Here is a 27480-nt window from a genome sequence, read left to right as displayed (position 1 = left end):
TGGTTGATGTAATCCAGGGGACCCTTTGGATACATAAAGTCATCAGAGACGGTGGAAAATTCTCCTCCATCCACCAGCCAGGCTCTCCTGTTTCTCTCTTTTTCAGGCTTTGTTTATAGGACATTTGAAGAATGTTTGGAATTCGTATATCAAAATGAAGACAACAGGATCCTCAAGTTTCAGAGTGGAATCCTCCTGGGACTTTATTCGTGTGTTGCTATCTGGTAACAATGTGTTACAACCCCAAGTCCCCAAACTTGGAAATGTTGAATCCTGAAATGTTGAATCTCCTGAGATTTTTTTTTTTTAAAAGAAAAGAAAGGAAAAGTAATTTAAATTTATACGTGAGGCAGACTGAAGGTGACAGAGTGGATTTACACTGAAAGACACCTTAAGGGTCACCTAGTTCATCCCTCTCAACCAAGGCCAGAAAAGCCATCCCACTTCCATTGTATTCAGTGCAACAAGCATTTATTACATGCGTATCATGTTGAGGTAATACAGCGATGAATAAGAAAAAGGAGTCCTTGCTTCTGAGAAGTGCTGGGGTTTGAGGGAGACTCATAATTAGCACTACTTGCCCCCTCCCCCAAGATCTAATCATAATCATTGGTGATTAAGCTGATGCTGTAGGATATGGCTTAGATCTGCAGGCAGGTGGGCTTCCTAATATTGAATCCCAGGATTAGATTTACCCATCAGCAGCAGGCAGTTCTAGGAAACTCCATCCCCATCCCAGCCCCCTCAAGGCAGGCAGTGCCATGCCCTCTGTTGGTCTCTCTGGCTCTCAAAGTGAAGAAGAGGGATAGCTACCAAGGTGCAGCTGCCTAATTCCTCCCCCAAAGTCATCATCCAAGTCACTGAGTCACTCCTCATCGTTGGGGGAGGGAGCAAGACTGGGAAAGAGATGAGGTGCTTTGCCCCCGTGGAGCTACCTCACATAGAGGGGAACTTCAGGAGGGTGGGAGAAGCAGGCCTCCTGTACCTCACGAACCCATTAAGCTTGAGGCTGAATCTCTCTAACCTGTTAAATTTTTTCTTTCTGTCTTTCTTTTTTAATTGAAGTACAGTCAGTTACACTGTGTCAATTTCTGGTGTACATCACAACGTCCCATAGACCGGGTATCTTATACAACAGAAGTTTGTTTTCTCATAGTTCTGGAGGCTGAGATGTTCAAGATCAAGGTGTTGGCATCTTTACCCTGTTACATTTTTAACTCAATAAGCCTGCAGCTGGGGCCTCAGCTTCAAGGAAGTAGGTCAGGAGTCAGGCTCCAGAACATTAATTGAAGGACTTAAGTCATTCCCTCTTCTACTTCACACCTCAAATTGTACAGGCAACTGTGTTGTCCAGTATTTAGAGATTTTGTGCTAAGATTCAATGACAATATGAAAACATTCCAATATAAAGTCCTGCAAACTAGAGCAGTTCCAAATTTGAACAGAAATCTCCTCTTACTATAAAATTCATTGGGAGAAATGAAAGTCCTCAAACGCCCTTGCCAGTTAAAGTCAAAAGAAAGTAAAGTTCAATGTCAAATTAACTTGCCCGTGTGAGTTAAAAGTTCAAGGGATGTAAAGTCCAAAATGCGTCCTCATTTCTTATTCCGCTCTATCTCACCAGAGGAGTTCTCTCAACAGCTGTGGCCCAGGCCAATGCTGGTCGCATTTGATGGGCGTAGGAATCCTCTGCGGAGTTTATTAACTCAGTTTCCTGGCCCCATCCCCAGAGTCTGTCTCATTCAGTAGATCTGGATTTGACCAGAGAGTTTGCATTTCTCAAGAGCACTCAGATGACACTGAGGACACCAGGCAGTGGCCCACACTTTGAGTAGTCTAGTGTAGCCTAGGTGCTCTCTCTTTGGAATCAGAGCAATTTCTTCAAGCCTCAGAGTGAATAGCTCCAAGTGTCTGATCTGCTTCACATTTTAAAGAGTCCAAAGAGTTGAATAAATGATGGCTAACATTGCCCAAGTGTTCCCCCCAATTCTATTCACATCAAATCATCAAAAAACTATTTATTTTCCCTGAATTGGTCAGTGGCAGGCTTCCAGAGGCACAGGTACCTCCAGAGAGACCCATTTCAGAAATCCAGCCCATTCCAAGGATGCTACTGATTTTTCTTACTCTTCTGTGGTGGTACAGGTATGCCAGACTTCAGGAATGGGACAACTTTCAGGTCTTTTCCAATAGAGCCAAAAGTCTCGTGTCAAGAAGAACCCCCACAGCTCTTTACTGTGTCAGCATCTGTAGGTACATGGAAGGGCAAGTTCTCTACCTTCAAAAGCAAATTGAAGAACAATCTGAGAATGCTCAGGACATTGGAGTCGACATACTCAAGGTAAGGCCTATTCTCTGGTCCCCAGGATAAGTCACTCCTCATGTGGATTTTTCTCTACCGCCTCTGACAGTTATTTTCTCTGATGACAGAAGTTATACACGCTTATAGTGCAACTCTCTCCCCCAAATTAGAAGAAAATATAAATTGCCCATAACCTTACTACTCAGAGACAACCACTTTTTACATATTTTTTTCTCTCTCTCCCTTTTCTTTGGCTGAAGTCTGATTATTACAGTGTTGTGTCAGTTTCAGGTGTACAGCAAAGTGATTCAGTTATACATATACACACATACATACATACATATTCCTTTCTCAGATTATTTTCCATTAGAGGTTACTAACCACTTTTTACATATTGAGGAATCATTTTTCAAGTTTTCTTCTACGTGTGTGCATGCATTTCCATTTTTTAAACTTGCTACTAAATGAGACGTATTTATGAATAACCTCCTGTTGTTAAATTGCTTTCTACACCGTTAGTTAAAAGGAAGCATAGTATTTTATCTTGTAGATGTACTGTTAGATGATCTTGCCAAGGTATTCTTAGATAGAACTTTTCTGTAGTACTTTGCTGCTGTTGCTGAGATAAATATCTTGGAAGAGAAGTCTTCTGTGCACAGAAATTTTAAATATTCAACTGCTAGATAGTAAGCACCAGGTACTAGGTGCTGGGGTACAAGGGAAAGCAAATTAATCCTGGTGCCTGCCTCCCAGAGCTCATAGCCCAGCATGGGCAACCCCACCCCCACCCCGAGAGAATGAAGGGCTGGACCTCTCTGGTCGCCTTGGTGCCTGTTTGCCTTGTCCTGTTAAAGGCTGAGTGCAGGTGTATTCATTTTCTATTGCTGTGTCTCCAAGCACCACAAACAGCTTGAACAGCATCACTTCCTATCTCACGGTTTAGCAGGTCAGAAGTCTGGACAGGCTTGGCTGAGCGCTCTGCTTGGGGTCTTTGTTTTTGCGGGAAGTGGGTGATTAGGTTTGTTTATTTATTCTTGGAAGAGGTCATGGGGATTGAACCCAGGACCTCCTGCATGCTAAGCATGCACTCTACCAGTTGAGCTATGCCCTCCCCCTTAGGATCTTAACAAGGATAAAATCAAGGTGTTAGCTGAGCTACGTTCTCATGATCTAGGGAAGAACCTGCTTCTAAGTTCCTTCAGGTTGTTGGCAGAATCCAGGTGCTGACGATTTTAAGGCACATCCCTGTTTCAGAGCTGTTAAAATGTTTCGAAACAAGGCATCTTGGGCCCAGTGACGTGTAGCAGCTCATTTAATTGTCTGAGGCATTGTTATGGGGTGGGTCCTTTTCACTCCCGCTGGGTAGAAAAGCCCTCAGTTTGCCCAGGTGGGAGCCTACTCTCTACCACTCTCCCACCACGCTCAGCCTCAGCACCTCTTCCTGCGGCTTGCTCACAGCAGCTTACCTCCCTGCCCCCAAAACACACAAGTTCATTGTCGTCACTGCCTGGAGGTATGTGCTCGTTGGCATAGAACTTGTCTTTATATTTCTGATTCATAAAGCATTCTGCTGGCTCTCACTCAGAAGACGGAAATTGCTTGGTGGCATAAAATGTCATTTTGTTTTATGTGATTATTACGTATTATGGAGTTTATTTCATGTAATTTGATAGAGCAAAGGTCTTTCCTTAAGAAAATGACTTATGAGGGACTTAAAACACGCCTCACTTTCTGTTGTTCAGAAAAAAAGCAGATTTTTTTTTTTGTCATCTTAAACATGGTTTAATTGATTCCAACATTCTCTTCTTTCAAATACCAGGCCTGTTACATATGACAAGTGAGTTTGACTGTCATCATCACTTTTAAATATTGATTGAGGTCTAGTAAAGGGGTACCACACTTTTGGACAAACTGGTATATGAAAATCTAGGTAGATAGATTAGCTGGCAGTTAAAAGAAAGCGCCTCTTTATTTAATGAGTAGTAAAGTGATAAAACTCACCTCTCCCAAAGACAGTACAGGTGAAAAACACAATACGTGCTATTGGGATTACAACAAAGATGAGTAAGACACTGTACTCAAGGAACGTGTGATTTGAATTCCAGAAGCGGGTGGGGGTGGGAAGCCCGGGAATGGGAGGGAGTGGTGGGAGTGGAGAATCAAAAGAATACAAGAACACAAAATCAGACTTGGTATCTTGCACAGTACACAGAACAGTGCCTTGTACACGTTACCGAACCAAACTTGGGTCCGCTTGCCCGTGTGCAGTAAAGGCAATCTACTGACACGGGTTGTGGTGAAGGGCAGTGCAGTGTTCAGCGTAAGGTGCCAGACAAGGAGTCCAGGGCAGCCAGTGCTCAAAAGACCCCAGTTCCCCGATGGGTTTCAGGAAAGCATTTTTAAATGCCAGGTGAGAGAGGGGAGTCACAGGGTATGTGATCAGCTCGTGCACCGTTCTCTGATTGGCTGATGGTGAGGTAACAGGGCGGTGTCGCAGGGGTCAACGTGATCAATCCTCAGGCTCCAGGAGATGGGGGTGGGGAGGATACGTGCTCCTGATCATCAAGTAGTTAACATCTTCCATTTGGTGGGGGTTTTAGCATCTGTGAAGCAACTCAGGAAATGTGCATCAGATACTGTTATCTAGGTACTTCACAGAGGAACTAATGATTCTGTGACTGCCACATGGCTGATTTATTGTTTAAATTCTTACCAGTTCTCCTGGCCCAACTGCCATTTTTGTCACTGTGTGTTCACATCCTCTCAATCATTAATTCTACAGCCAGGCTTTTGGGACTCAGGGGAGCCCTGGGAAACTACAGCTTTCCTACAAACAAGGGGAAGGCAGAGGACATGGAGGGAGGGGTCTGTTCTGGGAAGGCCCCACGAGGTCCTGCCTGGATGCACAGAGATGTTTAATTTCCTGAATAAATAATGATAGACAAGATAAACACGTAATAGGTTTGTCAGGAAAGTTCAACATTTCAATTTCATTTCTATGATATTGAAGTAAGTGCAATAAAAGAATAAGGCATTGTTTTATTAACCATCAAATTAGCAAAGATATGAGAGATGTCACATTCATGCTCTGAAGGACTCTCGTAAAGTTTCTAGAGAGCACTCTGGCAAAATGCATAAGCATCTTCAAATTTTGCACATCATTTAATTCTCCTCCTAGTAATTACCCTAAAGAAATAACCAGATGGCAAACAAAAATTTATCTATAAAGATGTTCATCTCAGGTTTATAGTATTAGAAAAAAAAAACTAAAGGAAAATAAAAACTATATGCCCTTCAAAAATACTGGTTAAGTCAGAAATGGTATGTTTAAATATTGGGATATTTTCACATTAAAAAATCTGAATTTCTGACTCTTCTTTTAAAAATTGGAGCATCTGGTGACTCCAGGCCCCAATCCTAAAGGTCAGCTATTGGCTGGAATTGACAAGGGGTGACAGGGCATGCCCCCTCCAGTATGACATAATCCCCTCTGTTTCTTATCTTGTCACATTCAGCCTCTTGTTTATGTTACTTGCCTGGCTTCTGTCAGCATTTGAATTTATGAAACCTCATAAAAAATAATCATGTCATTGGAAAATGTTCATAACATGATGCTAAATGGGAAAAAAATGTTATCCTATGGGTGATGAGTATGACCCCATTTACGGTGGGTATGAGCACGAGAGTGTGAGTGTGTGTAAGTGACAGGCAGTGTCACAACCTAAAACCTGCAAGTTAAGTTTTATTTGGGGGTCTTACCGAGGACCACAGCTCTAGCCCAGAGGACAGCCTCTCAGATTAACTCTTGAGTAACTGCTCTGAAGAAGTAAGGGAGGAGCCAGGATATGGAGGAGATTTTTGCTGGGGAAAACGCCAGAAGATAACTAATTGTCCTGGGATTTGGTGGGTCAGTGCACAGATGGTAAAAGAATTTACCAAAGACAAAGGATGAAAATAGAAAAGGAGTTTATTAAGTGTGCTGCTATAGGCAACAGTGGGCCACTGGCGAGAGATATCTGTGCACTCCAACGGTAGGCTGCTGAGGTCTTTTATAAGGGAGGGTGACCTTTAAATCCTTGTGCTTACATGACATCGGCACGAAGAGGGTCACAGGGTGCGGGTGCGTGATCAGGCTGATGTTGAAGTAACAGGGAAGGGAGGATGTCGTGAAAGGGTAGGGCTAGGGATTTTGGTAGGGGGTTGTGACCGCCCCTGGTGGCTTGGTTTCCGGTCATTGTGAAGTTGATCATTGTCTAGAGTAGTTAGTTCAGCTAAGGCAGGTAGGTATTAAGAAAGGAACGTTCTTTGTTACCTTTAAAGGGCAGCACTGGATGCTTGAGGGGTCTTAGAGCAAGGATCTGCCAGATGTCTGTGGACCCTATGCTAATCACAAAGAACAGACATCTCAAGTTAATGATTTTAGCGCTTTTCTATGTATGGAAGAGGCAAGGATCTAGGTTCACTGAATTTATTCCTTAGATATGCATCTTAACTGTCTAGGGCCAATATGCGTCTGGTGGGTGGCTGCAGTGGCTAATGGCTTGGTTCTTGTAGAACTGGGGTGGTGGGCAATATTCCCTGCCCACAGCAGAGAAATTAAAAAGTGGGAGAGTGTGTATCCAAAAGCCAAAAGTATTTCTTTTTTAGGTGTTAGGGTTATGAGTGGTTCTTTTTTTTTTTTTTTCCAATCCTCATTATTTCCCTAAATTCTGGGAGTTTTGTTTCTTTCTCCTTTTTTCCTCCCATTTCCAGTCTCTACATTTTTTTTTACAGTTGAAGTATAATTCCTTACATTTTGGAAATTAACTTATATTGCTTTGGTAATCAAAAGAAAAAAATTTTTTTTGTTGTTGTTACCACATCGAATTTGGGTCCACTTACCCGCCATGCAGCAAAGCCAATTTACTGACACCAGGTCGTGGTGAAGGAATGTACAGTGTTTATTGTAGGGCCTTGCAAGGAGAACGGGCAGCTCATGTTCAGAACTCCTGAACTCCCCCAGTGGCTTTCAGGGAGGGATTTTTTAAGGTAACATTTGGAGTGAGGGCCGGTGGGGTGCATGACTTTCTTTGGATTGGCTAGTGATGAGGTAACAGGGTGGTGTTTCGGGGAATCTTAATCATCAACCTTCTGACCAGTCTGGGGTCTATGCACTTGTGGTCAGCATGTAGTCACCATCCTCTACCTGGGCAGGGTCTTAGTTCCTGTAGAACAACTCAAAGATCTGCATCAGATTGTATCTATATCCCTTCAGGTGGAACTAGAAACTAGTTTTATCACTGAACTGTGGTTTCTTGACTGCTTTTCTGCATTCTCTCACCTATGTAATTAGTAACTGCTTGAGTCTGCTCTTTGGAACTCAGAGATGGCCTAGGAGACCAAAGCCTTTTTCTACAAACAAGAAACGGGGATGCACATGGGCTTCTGTACGTGGGAGGGTCCTGCTTGGTTTCAACCCCACCCCCAACTTTCTTTGATACTCCCCAATCCTGAGGGGAACAGGGGGCAGGACAAGCAAGAGAATGAAGTTTGGGATAGAGAGGGTGACCATGAACTCAGCAGGGGGACTCAGTTTTAGGGGGATTCAGTTTCATTTTTTAAAAGTGATTGCTGAAGGAGACAGATTAAGGCAGGTTTACCTGGGGCCAGGAGGTTGAGCCCTGAACAGTCTAGAAAGCCCTTGGCTTTTCTCTCATTCCCGAGGAAACGTATAAGGACATTGTAAGTGTCTCTGTGAAAAGTTTCTTTCCTTTTTGTGTGCAGCTCTTTGACAAATATGCATACCACAGGCCTGATAAGTAAAACCCCTGTCTCACCAGCTCCCATCCCTCTTCATCCCATGAATGTTGATACAATACTTATTAAATCTTAAATAACACTGTTAAGTGCACATGTTGATTTAGAATGGTGGAGTGTGTCAACACAAGGAACAGGAACTCAGCTGCAGAGTAGTGACCCCCAAAGGACAGGTAGATGTATCATTAGCTAAAGACCCAAGCTAGCAAATGTCACCAGCAGGGAAGAACAATTCTTTAATTAGGGCTTTCCAAAAAAAAAAAAAAAAAAAAAGGTAATTACCGAGAAGGGTTAATGAGCCCACCCATATCACATTCTTGGTCTGGGTAGACCAGGGGGCTACTCCACCTGACCTTCACCATCTAGTCTCCACTACTTTCTATGTGTGTCTCTGTCATATGCTTTTTTCACTTGGTTGCTTATATGTTTGAAATGACCCCAGATCATCTGAGAAGTTAAAAATCTCTGCAGTCAGGGTCCCCTTTCTGATTCTGATGTGTTGCTTTTTCTTTAGAACTTGGAGAGTCTGATGGCTCAAAACACCACCGGGCCTGTCTTCTACCCAAGGCTTTACCACCTGATGGCCTATGTCTGCATACTGATGGGGGATGGGCAGAACTGCAACCTCTTCCTGAGCACAGCCTTACAGCTCTGTGAAACACAGGGGAACGTGCTGGAGAAATGCTGGCTGAACATGAGCAAAGTATGTACCATCAGCCAGCAAGCTGGGGAAACGGGTGCTCGCGGGGGAGGCCAAGGAGCCCCAGAAGCCCACTGCCTGCTGGGTTTCACCTGATGTGGGAGGCCATCGTGGGCCCTTCTGGGCTCTTACTGAAAGGGATGACATGTCCATAGGTCGGGTAGTCACACCTCCCCTCCTCCTTGAGTTTCCGTGGGATCGCCTCCTCCTCCAAACCCCCTTTAGCAGGATCTCTGCCTTCTTGTGGCCCTCACCGCTTTCCACTGTGTGTTACATTCTTGTGCGTGTCTCGTCTCCTCTTGAAAATGTGAACTCTTAAAAGGCAGAAACCACTTAGTCCCTCACACAGTGCCTTCTACTCAGTATTTGCAGAATTAGTGAATGGATGTACACTTTATGTGTTTATTTAGAGTCATGTGTCAGTATCCTGGTTTGGGCAACAAAGTTCTTTTCTTGTCTGTGGGTTCCCCTGGTTTTAAACGCTCAAGGACATCTGTCCACTTATGGTATTGGACCACTCTTGACCACGCAAGGTGAAGAGCACTGATGAATTCTGTGTTCTCTGTCTCTCCTCTCAGGAATGGTGGTACTCAAGCTCTGAGTTAACCGAAGACCAGTGGCTTCAAACAGTCTTGAATCTCCCCTCATGGGAAAAAGTTGTATCAGGCAAGGTCAACATGCAGGATATTCAAAAAAACAAATTCCTGATGCGAGTTAATATCCTGGACAATCCTTTCTAACGTTTCGTGAAAGAGAGCAAAGATTTTAGTAAGACTCCTTCTCTTGAGATGATCTGTTATTAACCTGTCTCTGTAGCCAGCATCCTCTGGGTCCTTACATACTCCCTTCAGTTCCAGACACAGAACCAGACATGGTTTCTCCTCTTTCCGGAGGGTCGGAAAGGGTCAGCAGTGTCCATGCTCTACTTTCTCAGCTTTACACAAATTCCCTTTGCCTTTCATGTTGTTCTCACTTAACCTGTTGATTTCTGCCCATGCAAAATTGTATCAGATCAAAAAATATTAATATCAAAATGGTACATCGTACAACTGATGCCCTTCTAGTTAATCTATTAAACTGAAAATGGCTATTTTTAAATGTCCAGTTGTTCAATCTTTTGTATGTAGCCCGAGATTACAAATAGCAAATTCTCATCATGGTCCCTAAGGGCAAGATTTGAAAAGACACATCTTCATCTTGCTTGACTGCAGCCTCCAAAGCCCTTGTAACCACATGCATCAAATATCTATGGAAATAAACTTTTAAAAAATGAAAATATTAGTAATTTTCATGTAGGTATCTTTTGCATGCTGAGAGTTTATATATTTCTGTATTTAGCAAAGTGATAGCATGCAACTTCATTTCCCAGATGTTGGAGAAGCTGCCCCCAGAGCCACCTGCAGTTACTGTCTCTCTTCATTGGCAGAAAGAACAGTTTTTGTAGGTATTTTGTGATTCTGAGGATGCAAGTGGAACATGTTAGATTCAGCCCCTCTCTGCATTATATGTATATAAATATATAGACAGTGGAATACCACTCACCGCAACTTCTTTACCCAGGACAGATGACTGATTTTAAACATAAACACATCATATATTAAACTTCATGTAAATATTGTCTCCTTCAAAGCTGTCATCCTGGAATTTGCATACTTGTTCCATGTGCTACATAAAAAACTCCTTGCTTTCTAATTACCTTCATTATTTTGTATATCATTCGTCTTATTCATTCACTTATTTACTCATTCAATTAACATTTTTTTTTTTGACTAATCACCATGTATCAGGCATTGATGAGGTACCAGAGATTGAGATACAAAGACATAAAAGCCGCAATTCTGGACCTTGGTAGGCCCGTAGGTCCAGAGAGGAAACAGACACACAACTAAACCTTACTTAGTCCGTATTTCACTGGAATCATGTAATAGAAGTGTGGACACAGCGAACGGAACATGGTGAAGAGAGTAACACATACAAAACTCAGGCATCGCAGAAGCTTGGCTGAACTGCCCCTGAAGTCATTTCGGTTACACTGTCCCTTCTGGGTGTGAGTAGAGTGCAAGCAGGGTGCAAATGGGTGAGTGTGTAAGAGCGGGTGTGCACACGAGGAGACAAGTGTGAGCAACGCTTGGCCTTTAGCAGAGAGGTGTGTGACATGGGGCTCCTAGGAGATGTAGGCCAAGGGCCTGGGGGTCCGCTCTCCAGAGGCGGCGCTGTCCTGGAAGTGAGGAGCTGCCTCCAGACCCCCAGCCCACACCCCCTTCCCGGGCAGACCCTCCCACTTGCACTCCTAGCTCCTCCCAGATGGAGTCCTCCAGTGAGACGCTGGGGGCTGGGCTGTGTCCACGATCCTCCATCCTCCAAAACTTCAGAAACTTCTTTCACGTCACTTTATTGGCTTCCGACCAAGCCAAAGCTCAGACTGGGAGGAGGTAGGCATCGGGAGGACAGGCTGTTACTGGAAGTGCAGTGAGGTCGTTCCCCAAGGACTGAGCAAAGAGAGAGAACAGAGGAAGCAGGAGGAAAAGGCCAAACTGAAATTTAAAGATTTTACATTCCATGGGTCTGAATCCAGAGGAGCGGGCATCAGGCTTTACGGGAATCCTGAACTTGGCTTCGGGCCCCAACTACAAAACAAACCAGTTATGGGACCTTTTTGTCGGTGTCCTCACCTCTAAGCTCAGCGGGTAGTGACAGGTTCCCTTCCTGCCCCATCAGGCTGCCATTCAGTCTCCTATCCGCCGGCGGGGCCTGGGTGCATCTCTGTGGCCAGCAGGTGGCGGCACCAGCTCTTTGCTATGGCTGTGCTGAAGAAAGAGTTTCTGGTCAAGCTCTGCAGGTTTTTGTCTTCAGACCCACAGCCTCAGTGCTTAGAACCTCATCAGCCTCCACAGCAACTCCCCTCATTACCTACAGGAAGCTTCTAGCATTGTCAAGAACATCACTGAGAAAGTAGATTCTGGCTAGAATTCTTTTTAGGAGAAGGCAGATAATTCATGAAGCTTTCAGGAACAGAGAGTGATGGAGAAGTGATGATCTTTTTTTCTTTTCTGCTCTCTCTTTCCTTCCTTCCTTTCTTTCTTTCCTCTCTCTTCCTCCCCTCCTCCCTCCCTCTCTTTCTTTCTTTCTTTCAGCATAAGCCTTTGAACTAACTCTCCTCCCCAAGTCTATGAACTCCTAAAGGGCAGAGCCTCCTTCCTCATTCTGTATCTCAAGATCAGTGCCTGGACATGTAGTAAGTGCTCAGAAAGTGTGCATTAGTGAATTAAAGAATAGTTTCATTTGATCATCTCAAGTTAATTCTTACAGGCACTCTTAAAAGCAGGAACCTAATACTTAATGGAACAAATAAACTATATGAACAAAAATTAATTATCCACTGTACTAGCCAGGCTTTGTACTAGGGTTACAACAATGAATAAGAAACAGTCTGCAAAGTAGTTATAGGTGTCGATTTTTAAAACACACACACTAAATAAATAAAGCCAATTACCCCACCCCACCCCTAATATGTTGGAAAAAACATAAGAGCTGTGAGTTAAGTTTGTTCAGTGTCTTACCGAGGACTGCATTGCAGGAGACAGCCTCTCAGATAGCTCTGAGAAATTGTTACAGAGAGGTAAGGGAGGAGCCAGGACATATAAGAACTTTTTTCCTGCGGGAAAAAAAAAACATGTGGTCAAACATAAAAAGATTACTGCTAATCACAAAGAACAGACATTTCAAATTAATGATTTTAGTGCTTTTCTATGTATGGGAAGATGCAAGAATCTGGGGGTCTTTGAAACTTTTCTATAAATATGTTTCTTAACCATCCAGGGCCAGAAACCAAAGCACAGAGTGCTTCCTGTTTTCCTCCATCCTCAGTTCCTCCCAGGCTCACTGTTGATGGGCGACTGCAATGGCTAATGGCTTAGTCCTTGAAGAACAGGAATGAATGGCAGGGAATGTTTTTCTTTTCTTTACACAGTTACAGACCTGAGGCCTCCCTGGATTGGATCTCCATACTACCAGATGCTAGATTTGTGTCCCTGGGCAAGTTCTTTAACCTCTCTGTGTCTCAGTTCCCTTGTTTGTAAGATGGGGACGATGATAGTGTTTACCTTGTAAGGTAGGTATGAGTTAATTCAGGTAAAGCACTCAGAATGGGGCTGAAGGGACAAACAGACAATTAAAATGCAGAGCTATGGAGGACATTGCACAGGGTTAGCCAGAGAGCAAATCTAGAGGTATGCACCCTCATATGGCTTTAGAAGTTTCTCGAAAGCTTCCGGGAAGAGGAAATAGGATTTAGCCAGGTGACGACTTTCCATGGTGGGACCTGGTATTCAGTGCCGGAGAAGTTTGGAGGCCATGGAGAGCCCGGCTTCTCCCATGTGGTCTGGACAGAACTCTAGTAGGTGAGGGGAGGCGTGTGCATGAGGACATGGGGACAGTAGGATCTGGATCATTAAAGGCCTTGAGGGCCAGGTGGTTTAGGGCCAGAGACCTTATCCTGCCAGTGACATAGGAGTCACTGAATGGTTTTACTGAGGAAGTGCATGGACCACATTTCTGTTTAGAAAGACCATCCTCTCTTGTTGAGAATGGATTGGAAGTAAATTGGGCCAAGATGAAGGCTGGGAGATGGTTGCTGTTGCAAGCTTGGAATAGGATGTCCTGCAATAAAGAAGGGACAGTGGAGATAGAGATAAGGGCTCTGACTTGAAAGATATCAAAGGAGGTAAAAAAAAAAAAAATCAGAGATTGGCTTTTCAAGGAGGCTGTTCGAAAGGAACAAACACATAGATAGAGGTCCTGTAAGCTAAGGACTGGGACGCTTCAAGCACTTGCGTGCTTCCTGGACTATCCAGCCTATCATATTCACCCCAGCCCTCCCCAGCTCCAACCGTTCAACCCCGCCTCCCCTTCGGATCACCTACTCGTGGCCCAGTTTGCCATCTCTGTTGACGGTACCAGTCACTGCTCAGCAGGATTCCTCTCTCTTTAATCCCCCAGCCCATCATTTTCTGCCAATGCCCTTTACCATTCTTCCTAACACTTCTCAGACCCCTCCGCTTGGTCTCCATCCCCACCACTGCTGAAAACCCAGGTCGGTCCTCTCCGCCTGAGCTTGGCAGCAGCCACGTCATTCACTGGCCGCTCACTTTCAGATGTCCCTCCTCCACCAGCTGGCAGGCTAAGCTAGCCGAACTGCAAATCCCCATCTGTTGCTCCTCTGCTGAAAGTCCTGTTTACCTTCAGGACAACATCCCAGTTTCTTAGCCTGGAGTGGAAGGCTTTCAAGGCCTGGCTCCCCACCAAATCCAATGCTGCAATCACAGCGGCCTCAGTCTCTTCCACCCTGAAGATTTGGGCTGGTCCCTCCGACCGGCATGGTCTTTCCCAGAGTCATGTGGGCTTCTCCCATCTTGCTTTCAAATGCTTCTGCCCCAGTGCACCTTCTCCCTGACCACTGGGTTAGGTGCATTCGTTTCTCCCTGTTATTCCCCAGCTATTTCTCCTTCCTCCTCCGAGCTGCTCCCACTATACTGCCTGGACCTGTTGGTGTGGGGCTGTCTCCTCTCTGAGCTCATCAAAGGCAGGGATTCTGTCTCCCATCATCTTGGTATCCCACTTGGCATAGGGCCAAGCATTAGAAGGCTACAGCATGTTCTGTCTTGTTCACAGTTGCATCCTACACACCCTCAGTGTAGGGGACACAGTAGGTAATAAAGGTTGACTGAGAGAGTGACGGAGTGTAACTCTATCTACCCGCCCGAGACTAGCGACCACCAGGACCACCACTGGGAGGTGTAGCCCCTTCCCTACCCACCATGCCTCAGAAGGGTGTGGGGAGATGCTGTGAGCATGTGTGTGTGTAACCTGGCACAACTATCCAAAAGTTTGACAACTCCTGCCTGGTCTACACTGTTGCTGTCCAACAGAACTTCCTGTGATGAGGGAAATATTCTATCTGCACGGTCCACTGCCACACATAGCTACGGAGTGCTTGAAATGGGGTTAGCGTGAAGATCTGAATTTTAAATTTAATTTTAATTAAATTAATGGCTGCATGCGGCCAGTGGCTATTATAATAGGACAGTACAATAAAGGCTTTAACCTTAAAATGCGAAAACAGATCCACTGAAGCTTGAACTGGGATATTAGTATGGCAGAAAATAATACCAGCTTGGATCAAAGGGGAATTACTAATATATAAGAGAAAATATAGCAGGCCACTTAGGCTGAACCTCTTGCCAATATGTATTTCTCCAGTTAATGTGATTCCAGGATGTCAAACTAGTGCTTCATAACCAAGCAGATGTTAGTCTAATGCCCCGGTCATACAGCAGCTCGGTTGCTTTACCAGGCCTTTGCCTCTACAGGAAGGGATTGCATTTGCAATGACTTTAATGCAAGCAGGCTGACAGGGAGGAGGAGGCCTGACAGGTGGCCCTGGAAGAGTCATAATCTAAAAGCCTGAAATGCATTGAAATAGAAAATTTACAACGAACCCAAATCTTTCACTTTCTTTTATGGTTATTTTTTTAGAGAGGACATGGAAGGAGGCCGGTTATTTCCAGCCAAGTGCTAGCTCGGCTCCTAGGTTTACTTCACTTTTCCCCCTTGGGCTTTTTTCTCTCTTACTCCACCTCAATTAGCCAACATTAAATCATGAGCTCAGCCTGCTGTCTGAGAGCCTGGCGTGTCCTGAGGTGTCCTGTGTCCGTGGATTCACGCTGCGCCCTCTGCAGTGTATGCTCCTTCCTGATGATGCAATGCTGGCTCATATCCTTTACCTTGGGAGCTCAGGTTGGCTGCCTCAGAGAAAGGATGCGGAGCAGCGTGGCACTTGCGGGCTGCCAGCATGCTTGTGTTCCACAGATGTTTTACATTCTTTGGGACCAAGATCCTCCAGCAAGCTTTTCAGAGCCATCTCCCCTTCTGCCAGACCTACTTCCTTTAGGAATGGCTTACACATAAAAAAGGCCAGGGCTTTTTTTTACACAGATGGGAACATCCAGGCATGTTATAAACAAGGCCTCTGGGGTTCTGCTGGGCCAGCAAGAGCAAAGACAGGGTTTTGCAAAATGATCCACATTCCTCTGGGTCTGTTGTACATTTTAAGCGATTCCCAACAAAGTAAGTTTAGATTTTTTTGTTTCTTTCATCTAGTTGAAAGAAACTCTACCTAAAAACAAACAAAACCAAATACACCCCCCCCCAAAAAAACTCTATTCAAAGCAAGAGAAAGAACCAAGAATGAATCTATATTCAAAGCTCAGTGTCCACAGAGTCCTTATCAGAGGAAGGAAAACTTCAGCTTTAAGCAAACCAGCCTTAGCTTTGCCACATCCTCTGCACCCACAGCAGAGCAGTGACTCAGGTACCCATGTCTGAAATGACTTAATGCCCCAAAGGACAAAATGAGCACAAATGTGTTAGCCACACAGCACTGGAGGGCAGGGCTGGAAAGCAAATGTGAGACTATTAAACCTGTCTGACCTCCTCTTCCCAGATGTTGGGAGATTAAAAAAAAAACAAAACCAAAAAACCCAGAACTTTCTGGAACAAGAAAGGCCAGGTCCACAAAGCCCACAGTGAAGAAATGAATGGACAATCAAATCCAAACCCTGAGCCAAGAAGGGACAATAGTTCAACATCCTGTCTGCAGGAGGAAACACACTAGAAGCCACAGCTCCCCTGGGACTCCGAGCTTGAAAGATTTGTGCTTCCTTCCCTGTAAACATAGCCAGGGCCCCCGGAGTTTCTAGAGCGCCCTCCTGCCTTCCGCCCCCATTGTTTTCCTTACAACCTGACTTGGACTTGAGAGCGACTGCCCCACAGATGGCTTTGGAAGGATGTGAGGAGGGGAGGGGAGCTCGATCGCCAACCTCAGACTTAGATCCCATTTCCAAGGTCCAGGGGGACTTGTCTCTCATCCTGAGCTACTTTTCTGTGGCTGCAAGTGATTTGCATTTGGCTTTTTTTTTCTTTAATAGTTCACACTGGACAAACGACAATTACAGGACCTCCTGTAATAGACAAAAAACAAGACGATCAGAAACAACCTAAATATCCAGACCCGGTTTATGGCGCATCTATACAAGTGAAGGCCCCACAGGTGTTAATAATGATGGCCTAGTTCTTTCCATGCTCACATGCAAGCTGCTCTGACAACGCCAAGGGGAGAAACTGCACAGCATCGTGGTCTCATTTTTGTTTTTCAAACAGGCAAGACATCTTTACTGGAACCATCTTTGGATCCTGATTTGAAGAAACCACTTGGAAAAATGACATTTTTGAAACAAGGGGGAATTTGAGTATGAACAGAGTATTAGAGGAAATCAAGGCATTGTTTGTTTAAACATGTTTTTTTTTTAATGTTTCTACTGAATGTCACAAAACATTATGGTTATGTAAGAAAATGACCATATTTTTAAAAAGATGCACGTCAAAGAACGTAGGGGGTGAATGGATACGATTTAGAGACTTATTTATTTATTATTTTTTTAAACAGAGGCACTGGGGATTGCACACAGGACCTCGTGCCTGCTCAGCACACGCTTTACCACTGAGCTCTACACCCCCACCCCGGAGATTTATTTTAAAATGAATCAGAACAGAGGAGAAAGGGAAAAAGGGTGGATGAGGTGATTATTGAGGATGCGAGTAGGAAAGTTGATTTTACTATTCTTTCTTCTGTGCATGTTTGAAATTCTTCATAATAAAAAACTTTGAATATACCAGAAAAACGTGTGTGGGGAAGCCCACTGTATGATCAGGCCACTCCAGGTGGCGGCTCTCTTGGTCTCTGTAGGTCCCCTGCTCCCAGTCTCCGCCTCATTTACACCCTGCACACCTGACTGACCTTCCCGCTTAATCAGGGAGCCTAACCAGTAACTGCCCACCTGCCTGGCCCTGCCCACCTTCCTCCCCAATTAGAACAATCAGCAATGATTGTTCTAATCCTTTAGGCCAGAACAGCTCCACTCAGCTAGTTTGCTTAAGGGAAAATCTGCACCAGGGGGCTATGAGGGACTTGCTCCTCCCCCTGGTTCCCCCTGGTAATCAATGAGCCAACCTGACGTCAATTCCTCCTACAACTGGCAACGTCCTACTCCCTCCCGCCCCCTGGTAGCAAAGGCTGCTGCCGTCCTGCCTGCTGTCTGTTGTCCGCAGTGGGGTGTCGCTCCAGGACTTTGCTTCAGACAGGTAAGATCCCCTTTCCCATGAACCACTGATGTTACTTTTGGTCCCTTTGAGCTCTTTCTTTGGTCTTGCAGGCCTGTGGGGTGCAGTCCAACAATTGTCAAGCCAGACAGGAGGCCAAGGAAACTCCTGTGAACACCAAGATGCTGGGAATTAAGGGAAAGGGGAAAGTCATGGGGGAATCCCAGGGTGGCTGTCCACTAGCATGTGGGGCCCCGTGGCGGCTGTCCTTGATGAATGAGGACCACCAAGAGAGTATGGAGAACTCACAGACACCCCTAAGGGTATTTATTGCAAAGCTATTGGCCTCTATTGTAGCGGGAAAAAAGAGGTTAGACAACAAGGCAGTGGCTGCAGCTGTGGGCTGGCCGTTGCTTGCTATGTTAAGAAAGGCCACAGGTACTGAGCTAGTGGTCAAAGCCAAGGTTAGGCATCTAGAGGAGGGTATAGCTCAGTGGTAGAGCACATGCATAGCCTGCATGAGGTCCTGGGTTCAATCCCCAGTACCTCCATTAACAAAAAATATTAAACAAACCTAATTAATTACTTCACCACCACCACCAAAAAAAAAAAAAAAAAAAGCCCTCAAAAGAAACACTAGGCTAGCCCAAATCAAAACTGCAGATGTGTCAGTGGCTGGATTGTGGGAACAAGATGGGAAGTGAGAGACATTAGCCCACCATGTGGCCCAGCGAAAGGGGAAGCAGCCTCCCCAGGCCTCCCTGACAGAGTCCGGATGGTCATAGCCGGTCCAGGTGGGGACCTCAAAGTGTAGGGCCCTCCTGAGAGCACTGATGAGGAAGAAGATTGGGATGAGGTCGTAGAAATCCCTCACTAGAAGTCCCAGTGAGGCCAGTGTCTGGCTCGGTGGTGACCGCGAAATATAAATCAGATCAGCCTAGACCACAAGGTGTAGATGACGATCTGCTCCCTCCCCTAGAGCGGAGGAGACTGACCACCTGGCTGAACTAGTTGAACTGGGCAATGAATTTAGGCAAAAGGGGAGGGAGGGAATCAGTCGCGGTTTGGTTGCTCCGTATATGGGATGCTGGCAGAGAAGGCATTATGTTAACTGGCCAGATGTCAAAAACGGCCTCTGTGCTGGGCACCTGGCCCTCTGGCAGCATTTATATGGGGCAGAAATAGAAAAGATACGGCACCAGCATATCTTTCAGAGCCACCAATTCCCGAGATGTAGAAGAAGGAAGTAAGACGACTCCTTGCTCCTCCTGCGGACCCACCTGAGTAACTAGAAAACAGATGTGGCAGGACCTAGTGGTGGTGGGGATCCCCCTAAACAAAATAGATAAGCGGCCCCCTGCCACATTAGTGGAGCTGTGGCAGACGCTGAAGCCTGAGCAACAGTTTACCAAAATGAGACCCAAGCCACTCCTCCACTCTTCCAAAGGATGAGGCCCTACCTTCAGAGGTAGAAGGAATGTACCCGCCCCCAAAGCCACTGGATTAGGGGTTTGGCCAAGGTCCCAGAAGGTCCTGGGCCACAGTGATGCAGGTTTCAGGGGACCAGAGGCCTCACAAAGAATTAACTATTTATCAGTCCCCAAAGAATAGGCAAACTGTTTTAGCCCTGGTGGACACCAGGGCTGAGTGTACATTAATATGTGGAAATGTCAGCTGGTTCTGTGGTCTGACTGGGATTTGGGGGTCAGTTGCCTACCACTGTTATCTTTTTATCATCCTGGTGTGGATGTCATTTGGGGGTCAGCAGTCTTTTCTATAGACCAGTCCAGTGTAGAGGCCCTTCTTAAGTGGGAAATATGAATTCCCATTAATTTCCTTCAGTTCTGTTGTATACTTAAGATGATCTAATAAGGGTCCTTTTGGCAAAGCCTCTGCTAACCCCCTTTATCGTTCACATTTGTAGGTGAAATTCCCCTGCTGTAGTTTGTAAGGTGAGATCTGCTACCACATCCGTCCCAAGTATATATTCTGGGACTGCGGCTATGAATCCTTCATATGTTCAGGGGGTAACAGCCCAATTTTTTAACAATAACTTTTTGCTCTTACAGTCCCATGCCCATCAATGACTTGTGAATGCGGTTACTGCTTGAGTTTTGCCTCATGGCCGTGATCTCCCCTGTGTTGTGCCTGTTACATGTCTAAGCTTTCATCCCTGGCCTGAGTGGAGGAAATCTATTCAGGGACTGGGTGGCAACGCCGGCCTGACGGCAAAATGAGTCTAACTGCTGGGTCTGCAGCAAGATGCTGCTGCCGTCCTTCTCCGGACTTCCACGGAAAACTGACCTGGCTTCCCCAGCCATATGGGGACAGCTGGCCATGTGGGGAAAAGACTGTCACCACCTTATACCCCACATGCCCGTACATCAGAAGGACTCCTGTCAGTAAACGTTACTGTACAACATACACACTTTGCCAGGGTGACTGCCCGCAAGCCCTCCCAGGCCATGCTGTGTGGAGTGGAATAGGCTGGCTCCTGGCCACACACATCCATGTAGTGAAATTCATTGCTTTTTGTTTGCAAGGACCTAATGGGTCCATCCCTAAATGGTACCCAACATAACATAGGGTGGCAGACCTGTACTGTGACTGCTGACTCCTGGCTAGGCCACCAGCATGCTTTCTTTAGTGTTCTGTTTTTGTTGTTGTTTTTGTTTTTTTGCAGGGGTGGGGGTGGTAAACTAGGTTTATTTATTTAATTTATATATATATATATATATATATATTTTTTTTTTTTTATTGGCATGTAGTCAGTTTACAATCTTGTTTCAATTTCTGGTGTACAGCATAGTGCTTCAGTCATACCTGAACATACATATATTCGTTTTCATATTTTTTTCAATAGGTTACTACAAGATCTTGAATATAATTAGTTCCCTGTGCTATACAGCATGAAATTGTTGTTTATTGGATTTTGTGAGAATCCTGTATTTCAAAGCGAGAGACACTCTTCCGGAGTTTAATAGACGTTCTGTGTGATTCAGTGGGTTTGTAGATGTAATTCTTGGTGTATTTGTGGGAGAGGGCAGGCTGTGGGTCCCCTCTACTCTGCCATCTTGGCATCTCTCCTCTATTTAATTATTTTTTAAATTAACAAACCCAGGACCTCATGCATGCTAAACATGCACTCTATCCTTGAGCTATACCCTCCCACCCCCAGAAGTTTTTCTTTAAAGCCAGGGCTTTCCCTTCCCCTTGGGGGTGGCTCTAGGTTTGTGGAAACCAGAAGTGGTCTTTGTTTCCTTATAACTCAACCCGACATTGCTGCCTTTGTCTCCCTCTCCTTTGACCCAATAAGCTCTTGGCTCCAAACTTTGCTCACACCCTGGAGAGCTACCATCTTTAGCATATTAGGTGTCCTTCTCTTAATCAGATTTAGCTGCTGCTGTCTGTATTGTATCTGTGGTATCTGGTTGTAGTTTACCTCTGCATACCTGACTCCAGGGATGTTGAGGAAGAGGGGTGGACCAAGACTGTGAGGGTTGTGCAGGGTGTGTAGGAGTGGAGTGTGTGGCCAGGCCACTCACGATGGCTGCTGTCTTGCTGTCTGGACGTTACCTGCTCAACCTGTCCCCTGCCCCCAGCTAGTGATTGTTCTAATCCTTAGGCCGAAACAGCTGCATCCTGTTTATCAAAAGGAAACACCTGTCCATGAGTCTTAACCCTAGGGGTTATGAGGGATGTGCCCCTCAGGTGGTTTCCTTGGTAACCAGTGAGCAAACCTGACAATTCCCCCCATAACTGGAAACCTCCTTCTCCCCCTGGTAGCCAAGACGGCTGCCCTGTCATTGGTTCCTAAATCCAGTTGGCAATGTGATCGCCTAGAGTCAGAAGGCAAGAGAGCACCTGAGGTTACGTTTGAAACACTGCTAAGCCTGCTCCCTAGGGCTGTAGCCATCCTCAGAAATAAGCATGTGTGGATTTGGTTGGTCTGTTCCCCGTGTAGCTTGGAAATCAGAGCCTCAGCCCAATACTTAGAGATGAGAGAACCCGGAAGATGTCATTATACTGCCCTGTGTGCTGGGGGAAGGAGCAGCTCTGGTCTCTTTGGCCACATCACATGTGATGTGGTTCACAGGGGATTCACCCCCACAGGCGAGCCTGCGCTGAAGAAAGCATCCATGTCTGCAAACCAGGAGCTTGCAGTGAATCCACGGTAATTTATAAAATAAATCGGGAAAACTTGAATGCTTTACTAGGAAGGCGTTGTTTATGACACACCTTTCAGTAGATAAAGTCACCATATGGTCTTCCAAACTGAGGTTAAGGCCTCCAGCTGGGCACCTGTTTCCACAGCCTACCTCCATCATTTCACCCACGCAGCACCTTTATTTGAACAAGGAAGAAGTTAGATTGTTCTCTTTGAGAAGCTGCAGGGCAGAGTGGTTAAGAACAAGGCTTTGGATCAAACAGCACCAGCTGCAGCCCTGCCTCCCTGGACCTTGTTACGGAGTGACCTTGGGCAAGTTATATGCCCTAAGCCTGACATTGTTTTTTTTTGTTGTTGTTCTTCTTTTATTGAAGTATAGTTGATTAACAAAGTTGTGTTAGTTATAGGTATACAGCAAAGTGATTCAGATTATATATATGTGTATTCTTTTCCAGATTCTTTTCCATTGGAGGTAGTTACAAGGTATTGAATATAGTTCCCTGTGCTTTATCATAGAACCTCATTGTGTATCTACTTAATATATATTAGTGTGTATCTATTAATCCCAAACTCCTAATTTATCCCTCCCCCTTCTCCTTTAATAACAATACATTCGAATCGTCTGTTTTGTAAATAAATTCATTTGTATCATTTTTTAAAGATTCCATATATGTGATACCGTATATTTGACTTTCTTAATTCACTTAGCGTGATAATCTCTAGGTCCACCTATGTTGCTGAAAATGGCATTTTCATTGTTTTTTATGACTGAGTAATATTCTCGTGTGTGTGTGTGTGTACACATACACACCACATCTTTATCCAGTCATATGTCAATAGACATTTAGGTTGTTTCCATGTCTTGGCTATTGTAAATAGTGCTGCTATGAACATTGGGGTGCATGTATCTTTTTGAATTACGAGTTTTTGTCTTCCGGATATATGCCCAGGAATGGGATTGCTGGATCATATTGTAGCTCTATTTTCAGTTTTTTAAGGAACCGCCATCCTGTTTTCCATAGTGGCTGCACTTACATTCCCACCAACAGTGTAGGAGGGTTCCCTTTTCTCCACACCCTCTCCTGTATTCATTATTTGTACTTTTTGATGATGGCCATTCTGACTAGTGTGATACTTCATTGTAGTTTTGATTTGAATTTCTCTATTAATTAGTGGTGATGAACATCTTGTCATGTGCCTATTGGCTATCTGTATGTCTTCTTTGGAGAAATGTCTAGGTCTTCTGCCCATTTTCTGATTGGGTTGTTTGATTTTTCTTTTTTTATTGAGCTATATGAGCCGTTTGTATATTTTGGAAATTAATCCCTTGTTGGTGGCATCGTGTGGGTATTTTCTCCCATTCTGTGGGTATTTTCATTTTGTTCATGGTTTCCTTTGCTGGGCAAAAGCTTTTAAGTTTATTTAGGTCCCATTTGTTTAGTTTTGCTTTTGTTACTGTAGGAGGCAGATCAAAAGAAATATTGCTGCGATTTACTGACACTGTTCTTCTAAAAGTGGGCTTAACATTAGTACAACTAGCATTAACTCACAGTGCCAAGTGCCTGCACACAGCGAGTACTTAGTAGCTATTAGTCCCTACTAGTGTCACCTTCTCTCACCTCTACTGTGACAAGCTCTTTGAGGAGCTTTGTGTTATTTCCTTATGCTTAGCATAGTGCCTGGCACAGGACAGTTCTCAAGCATAGATTTGAATGGATGAATCCATCTATCCATCGTCTATGCATTCAACATTTATTGAGCAGGTGCTAAATGCCAGGTACTTATTCTATGCACTAAAGATGGAGCAATGAACCAAACTGCAAAGTTCTGGTCTCTTGGTGCTTATGTTCTAGTAGGGAAAACAGATAAGCACATACATAGTTCAACACGGAGAAAAACAGAGCAGAGTTAAGGCGTTTAGGGAGAGCCAGGGGTGGGTGAGGCTGCTCTTTTACTACCATAGAAGGTCCCTCTGAGAAGGTGACATGTGAGCAGACACTTAAAGGAAGTGAGGGAGCAAACCACACAAATATGTGCAGCATATGTGTTCCAGGCCAAGGGAAAGGCAGGTGCAAAGGGCCTGAGGCAGGCACATGGGGGGTGTTTCTGAAGAATGAGATGCTGCTGTGACTGGAGGAAGATAAACAAAAGGGCTTTGATCTCTTGATTAAAAATGAGCATGCAACACAATCCAGTAATTGAAAAAGATGTATTAAAATATTCACAAAAGTACAGCAACTGAAAAAGAAAACAAAATAATGAGCTTGATGGTTTTTTACCTAGCTGGATACATTTCCATTGAAAAACTACAGATAGTTTGAAATGTTAACCTCTAATCCCTTTTAGATGTCCCCTTAGAAAAAATCATGTGTAATTTTAAGAGGTCTCTTTATTGCCCTGCCACTTGGAAGCAACCCCACTGTTGTCAAATCTGTGGCCAGGGACAGGGATGCTGGGACACAGGAGAAAGGGCCAAAAAAGATCCTCAGGAGGTGGCATGAAGAGGTTTTTGGAAAAAGCCCCAAACCTGAGGCACTCACACCCAAGCGTGAGCAGCTTCCCTCGGATGAGTCAGTCACAGCCCAGAGTGGGAGGCTCGTAACCGACCACCCTGTCCAGCAGTGGAGGGTGGAGAAAGGTGGGCAGGAGAAGGCCAGGCCGAGAAGGAGGCCCGGAGGGGAGGCAGGGCAGGGCAGGCCCACAGCAGCGGTCAGCGGCAGTGCCAGCTGGTGCTCTGCGTGGCAACTTCGCCAACATGCAAAGAAATTAGGGCTTCTGCTATCAGAAGATGTCAGAAATGTTTAGTAGATTCACTGGATCTGTCAAGAAAGGAGGAAAAGGAGAATGCCCCTTTTCTGTTAAAAAAAAAAAAAGACTACAAGGAAACTACACTTCTCAATACACATACTTGGTCTTAAAAAGTCTTGGATGGCAGTACAATTCTGACAGAGGCGAGGGCTCACCAAGAGCATCATTCTCCTGGCATCAGCCTGCAGAATGGTGCCATCCCAGCCCCCTCCCACCCCCTCCCCCACACACAGAAAGGTCTTAAAGCCTCCTGCAGTGATCACCATGGAGGCAGCACAGAGCTAGGGTGCAAGGCAAAGCTGGCCACTTGGCAGGGCTGTCTCGGGGGGAGGACTCTGTGTTCCTCTCCGGCGCGGGGCCTGTGAGCACAGAAGAGGGAGACACAGGACAGCAAGCACCTGTCCTCCTTTCACACCCGACCAGACCAGACGCATAAGACGGCAGGCACGTGTGGTGACAAAACCCCTCCCGTCTCCATGCATATAAAGGGGCTGGGAGTCTGAGCCCCTTTGTGGGAATAACAGCAAACAGTCCCTCAGAACATAGACGATCGATCGCAGGTGCGGGGTGGGGACGGGGCGGGGCTCGTTTTCATAGCCTGTGTGCCCTCTCTCTCTCTAATCACCTCATGCACACCTTTACCTCTGAATCCTTCTTTATTCCCGTAGAATTCGGCCTTCAAACGCCCTCACAAGGATGACAAGACAGGAAGGAAAAAACTGCATGGGAGAAGAACTAACATTACCCGTCACCCCCACTCACCCGACCACCTTCTGGGACCAGATCGTCAGCATTCTTCCTGTAACTGTGGGCTTTCCATTTGAAATGGAAAAAAATTCTTTCAAAACAGAAGAATCCAGAAAACGGGGGAGTGGCAATAGAAGTCCACGTTTAAAGATTTTCACGAGGCTTTTCACTCCCAGTTCAAAGAAACAGACATCGGTTTGAGATGGGGGCGGGGGCATTCAACGGCAGAAGGTGAGTTTTTGGGAAGGATGCCCAAATTATCTACATTTTTCCTCATCTAATTGTTTATCAATTCCATGTAATGGGGGGCGGGGGGAGAAGAAAACAGAAGGGAGAAAGGAAGAAAAAAAATAAGACAACCAGGATCAGAGAAGAGATTCCCAAAGCACAAGTACTACCCTTGTTTGCTGATTTAAAAACTCCAGACCCTCTGTAATGTCACAGGTCCCAGAGGCACCAGGAAGCTATGTGGACGCACCGTGACTGACGCTGCTCTCGCTGGAAGCACGACTGAAGCTTTATAAAGACGACCCTCTGCAGAGAGCTCTGTGATGCTGGAGACTGGCAGTCTAATTATTCCGTGTCTGCCTACATAGAGGGAAATGAAACGCCTCTCCTTCAGCTGAATGGGGACTGTCATGATAGGTAGGGAGGACTTCAGCAAAGAATACAAACCGATACCTGTTACTCTCCCAATGGTACAGAGCTCCTCGCCTGGGGTCACTACTCCAGGTCCATGTACGGGGTTGATCTACCAGTATCTGGGAGGAAGTGGCCTCCGGCGCTAATCCTCTGCACAGCTTGCTCTGATGACGATATGCTTGAAGGGTGTAATGTTAGAGTAAGTCTACACAAGAGAGAAAGCTAAAAACTGCCCTGTATCTTAGAAAAACACCAACAGAAACTTCTCAAACTGTCCTCAGGTGGCATAGCGAATCGACGCTTTCTAAAAACAATAACCCAATAGGTGGTGCACGTGGTCGAAGGCCACCCTGGACGTGCTTTTTTCATAGTATCTCCACTCTCTGGCTAAAATCAATGCTAAGGCGGGTTAAGCCCTTAGACTAAAAGGCCATGTCTAGTATCATACTAAAAGATCTGCTGCCGCCTCCATTAAGGCAAACCACTTCTAAACGATGGGGAGAGGAATGTGTCTGAATTTTCCCAACTGTAATTGAACCCTGAATGGAAGTACAAAAACCTCAAGACAATTTACATATACGTAGAATCATACCATCTTCTCGTCATGCAACACTGGCTCCTCACATCAGGAAGATTAAATAGAATATTTATACACATCCTTTATACACATCTTTTTCTCCCTCTCTGAATAAACATGTGCTTGTCCTTGCCCAGGTCTCCAAGGCCACACGTGGTCATGGGCTACATTTTTCTGCCCCAAGAGTCCAGTTTGGATTTGTTTCTTGCTTAGGAGATGATCGGGGTCGTCTCTTAGTTTTTCCGGATGTCTGCGTACACCACAGACTCTGACTTGTTAATCTTGTCACTGTGATGTCCGCCGGAGTGGTCTAGCTGCGCGTATATGACTGGGCCCTGGGGAAGAGAAGTACAATTAGAGGTCTGGAAAAACTGGGGGCCCCGTCAGGTGCAGGGACAGAAGCAATCACAAAGGTGGTATTGTTAGGGTTCCGGAGCAAACAGCTCCCTCTTTTGAATGTCTTCAGGAACATATGTTCCTTCTTAGGAACAACATGTCCAGGACAGACTTTTAAAACAAGATCGGGTACATGTCCGTAATTGTTAAAGCTGGTACGTGAAGATTTGTCACATTATTCTGTCTAC

At 45.3% G+C, this 27480-nt stretch overlaps 2 protein-coding genes and 1 long non-coding RNA gene across 4 annotated transcripts in view; 1 reads left to right on the top strand and 2 right to left on the bottom strand.

The window, feature by feature from the left end:
* The window catches only part of ADCY10 (adenylate cyclase 10), a 68266-nt gene extending 56683 nt beyond the window's left edge, over positions 1-11583 (top strand). Inside the window, exons 29-32 of the mRNA XM_074349776.1 lie at positions 107-224; positions 2146-2341; positions 8613-8801; positions 9377-11583. Coding sequence (XP_074205877.1) covers positions 107-224; positions 2146-2341; positions 8613-8801; positions 9377-9538 — 665 coding nt within the window. The 3' untranslated portion in view covers positions 9539-11583. The remainder of the gene's footprint in view (positions 1-106; positions 225-2145; positions 2342-8612; positions 8802-9376) is intronic.
* On the bottom strand, positions 11467-17956 carry LOC141574381 (uncharacterized). The gene is made up of 3 exons (XR_012501376.1): positions 16676-17956; positions 12359-12453; positions 11467-11605 (listed from the first exon to the last, which is right to left on the bottom strand). It is a non-coding gene; the product is annotated as an uncharacterized LOC141574381 (long non-coding RNA).
* Positions 17957-24317: 6361 nt separating this feature from the next.
* MPZL1 (myelin protein zero like 1) overlaps positions 24318-27480 on the bottom strand; it is a 57444-nt gene continuing 54281 nt past the window's right edge. For both annotated transcript variants that reach the window (XM_074349774.1, XM_074349775.1), the window contains one exon: positions 24318-27231. In XM_074349774.1, the coding sequence (XP_074205875.1) occupies positions 27130-27231 (102 nt within the window). In that variant the 3' untranslated portion in view covers positions 24318-27129. The remainder of the gene's footprint in view (positions 27232-27480) is intronic.

Source organism: Camelus bactrianus, chromosome 21 (assembly GCF_048773025.1).
Source record: "Camelus bactrianus isolate YW-2024 breed Bactrian camel chromosome 21, ASM4877302v1, whole genome shotgun sequence".
NCBI lineage: Eukaryota > Metazoa > Chordata > Mammalia > Artiodactyla > Camelidae > Camelus > Camelus bactrianus.
This window is presented reverse-complemented; position numbering and strand designations above follow the sequence as displayed.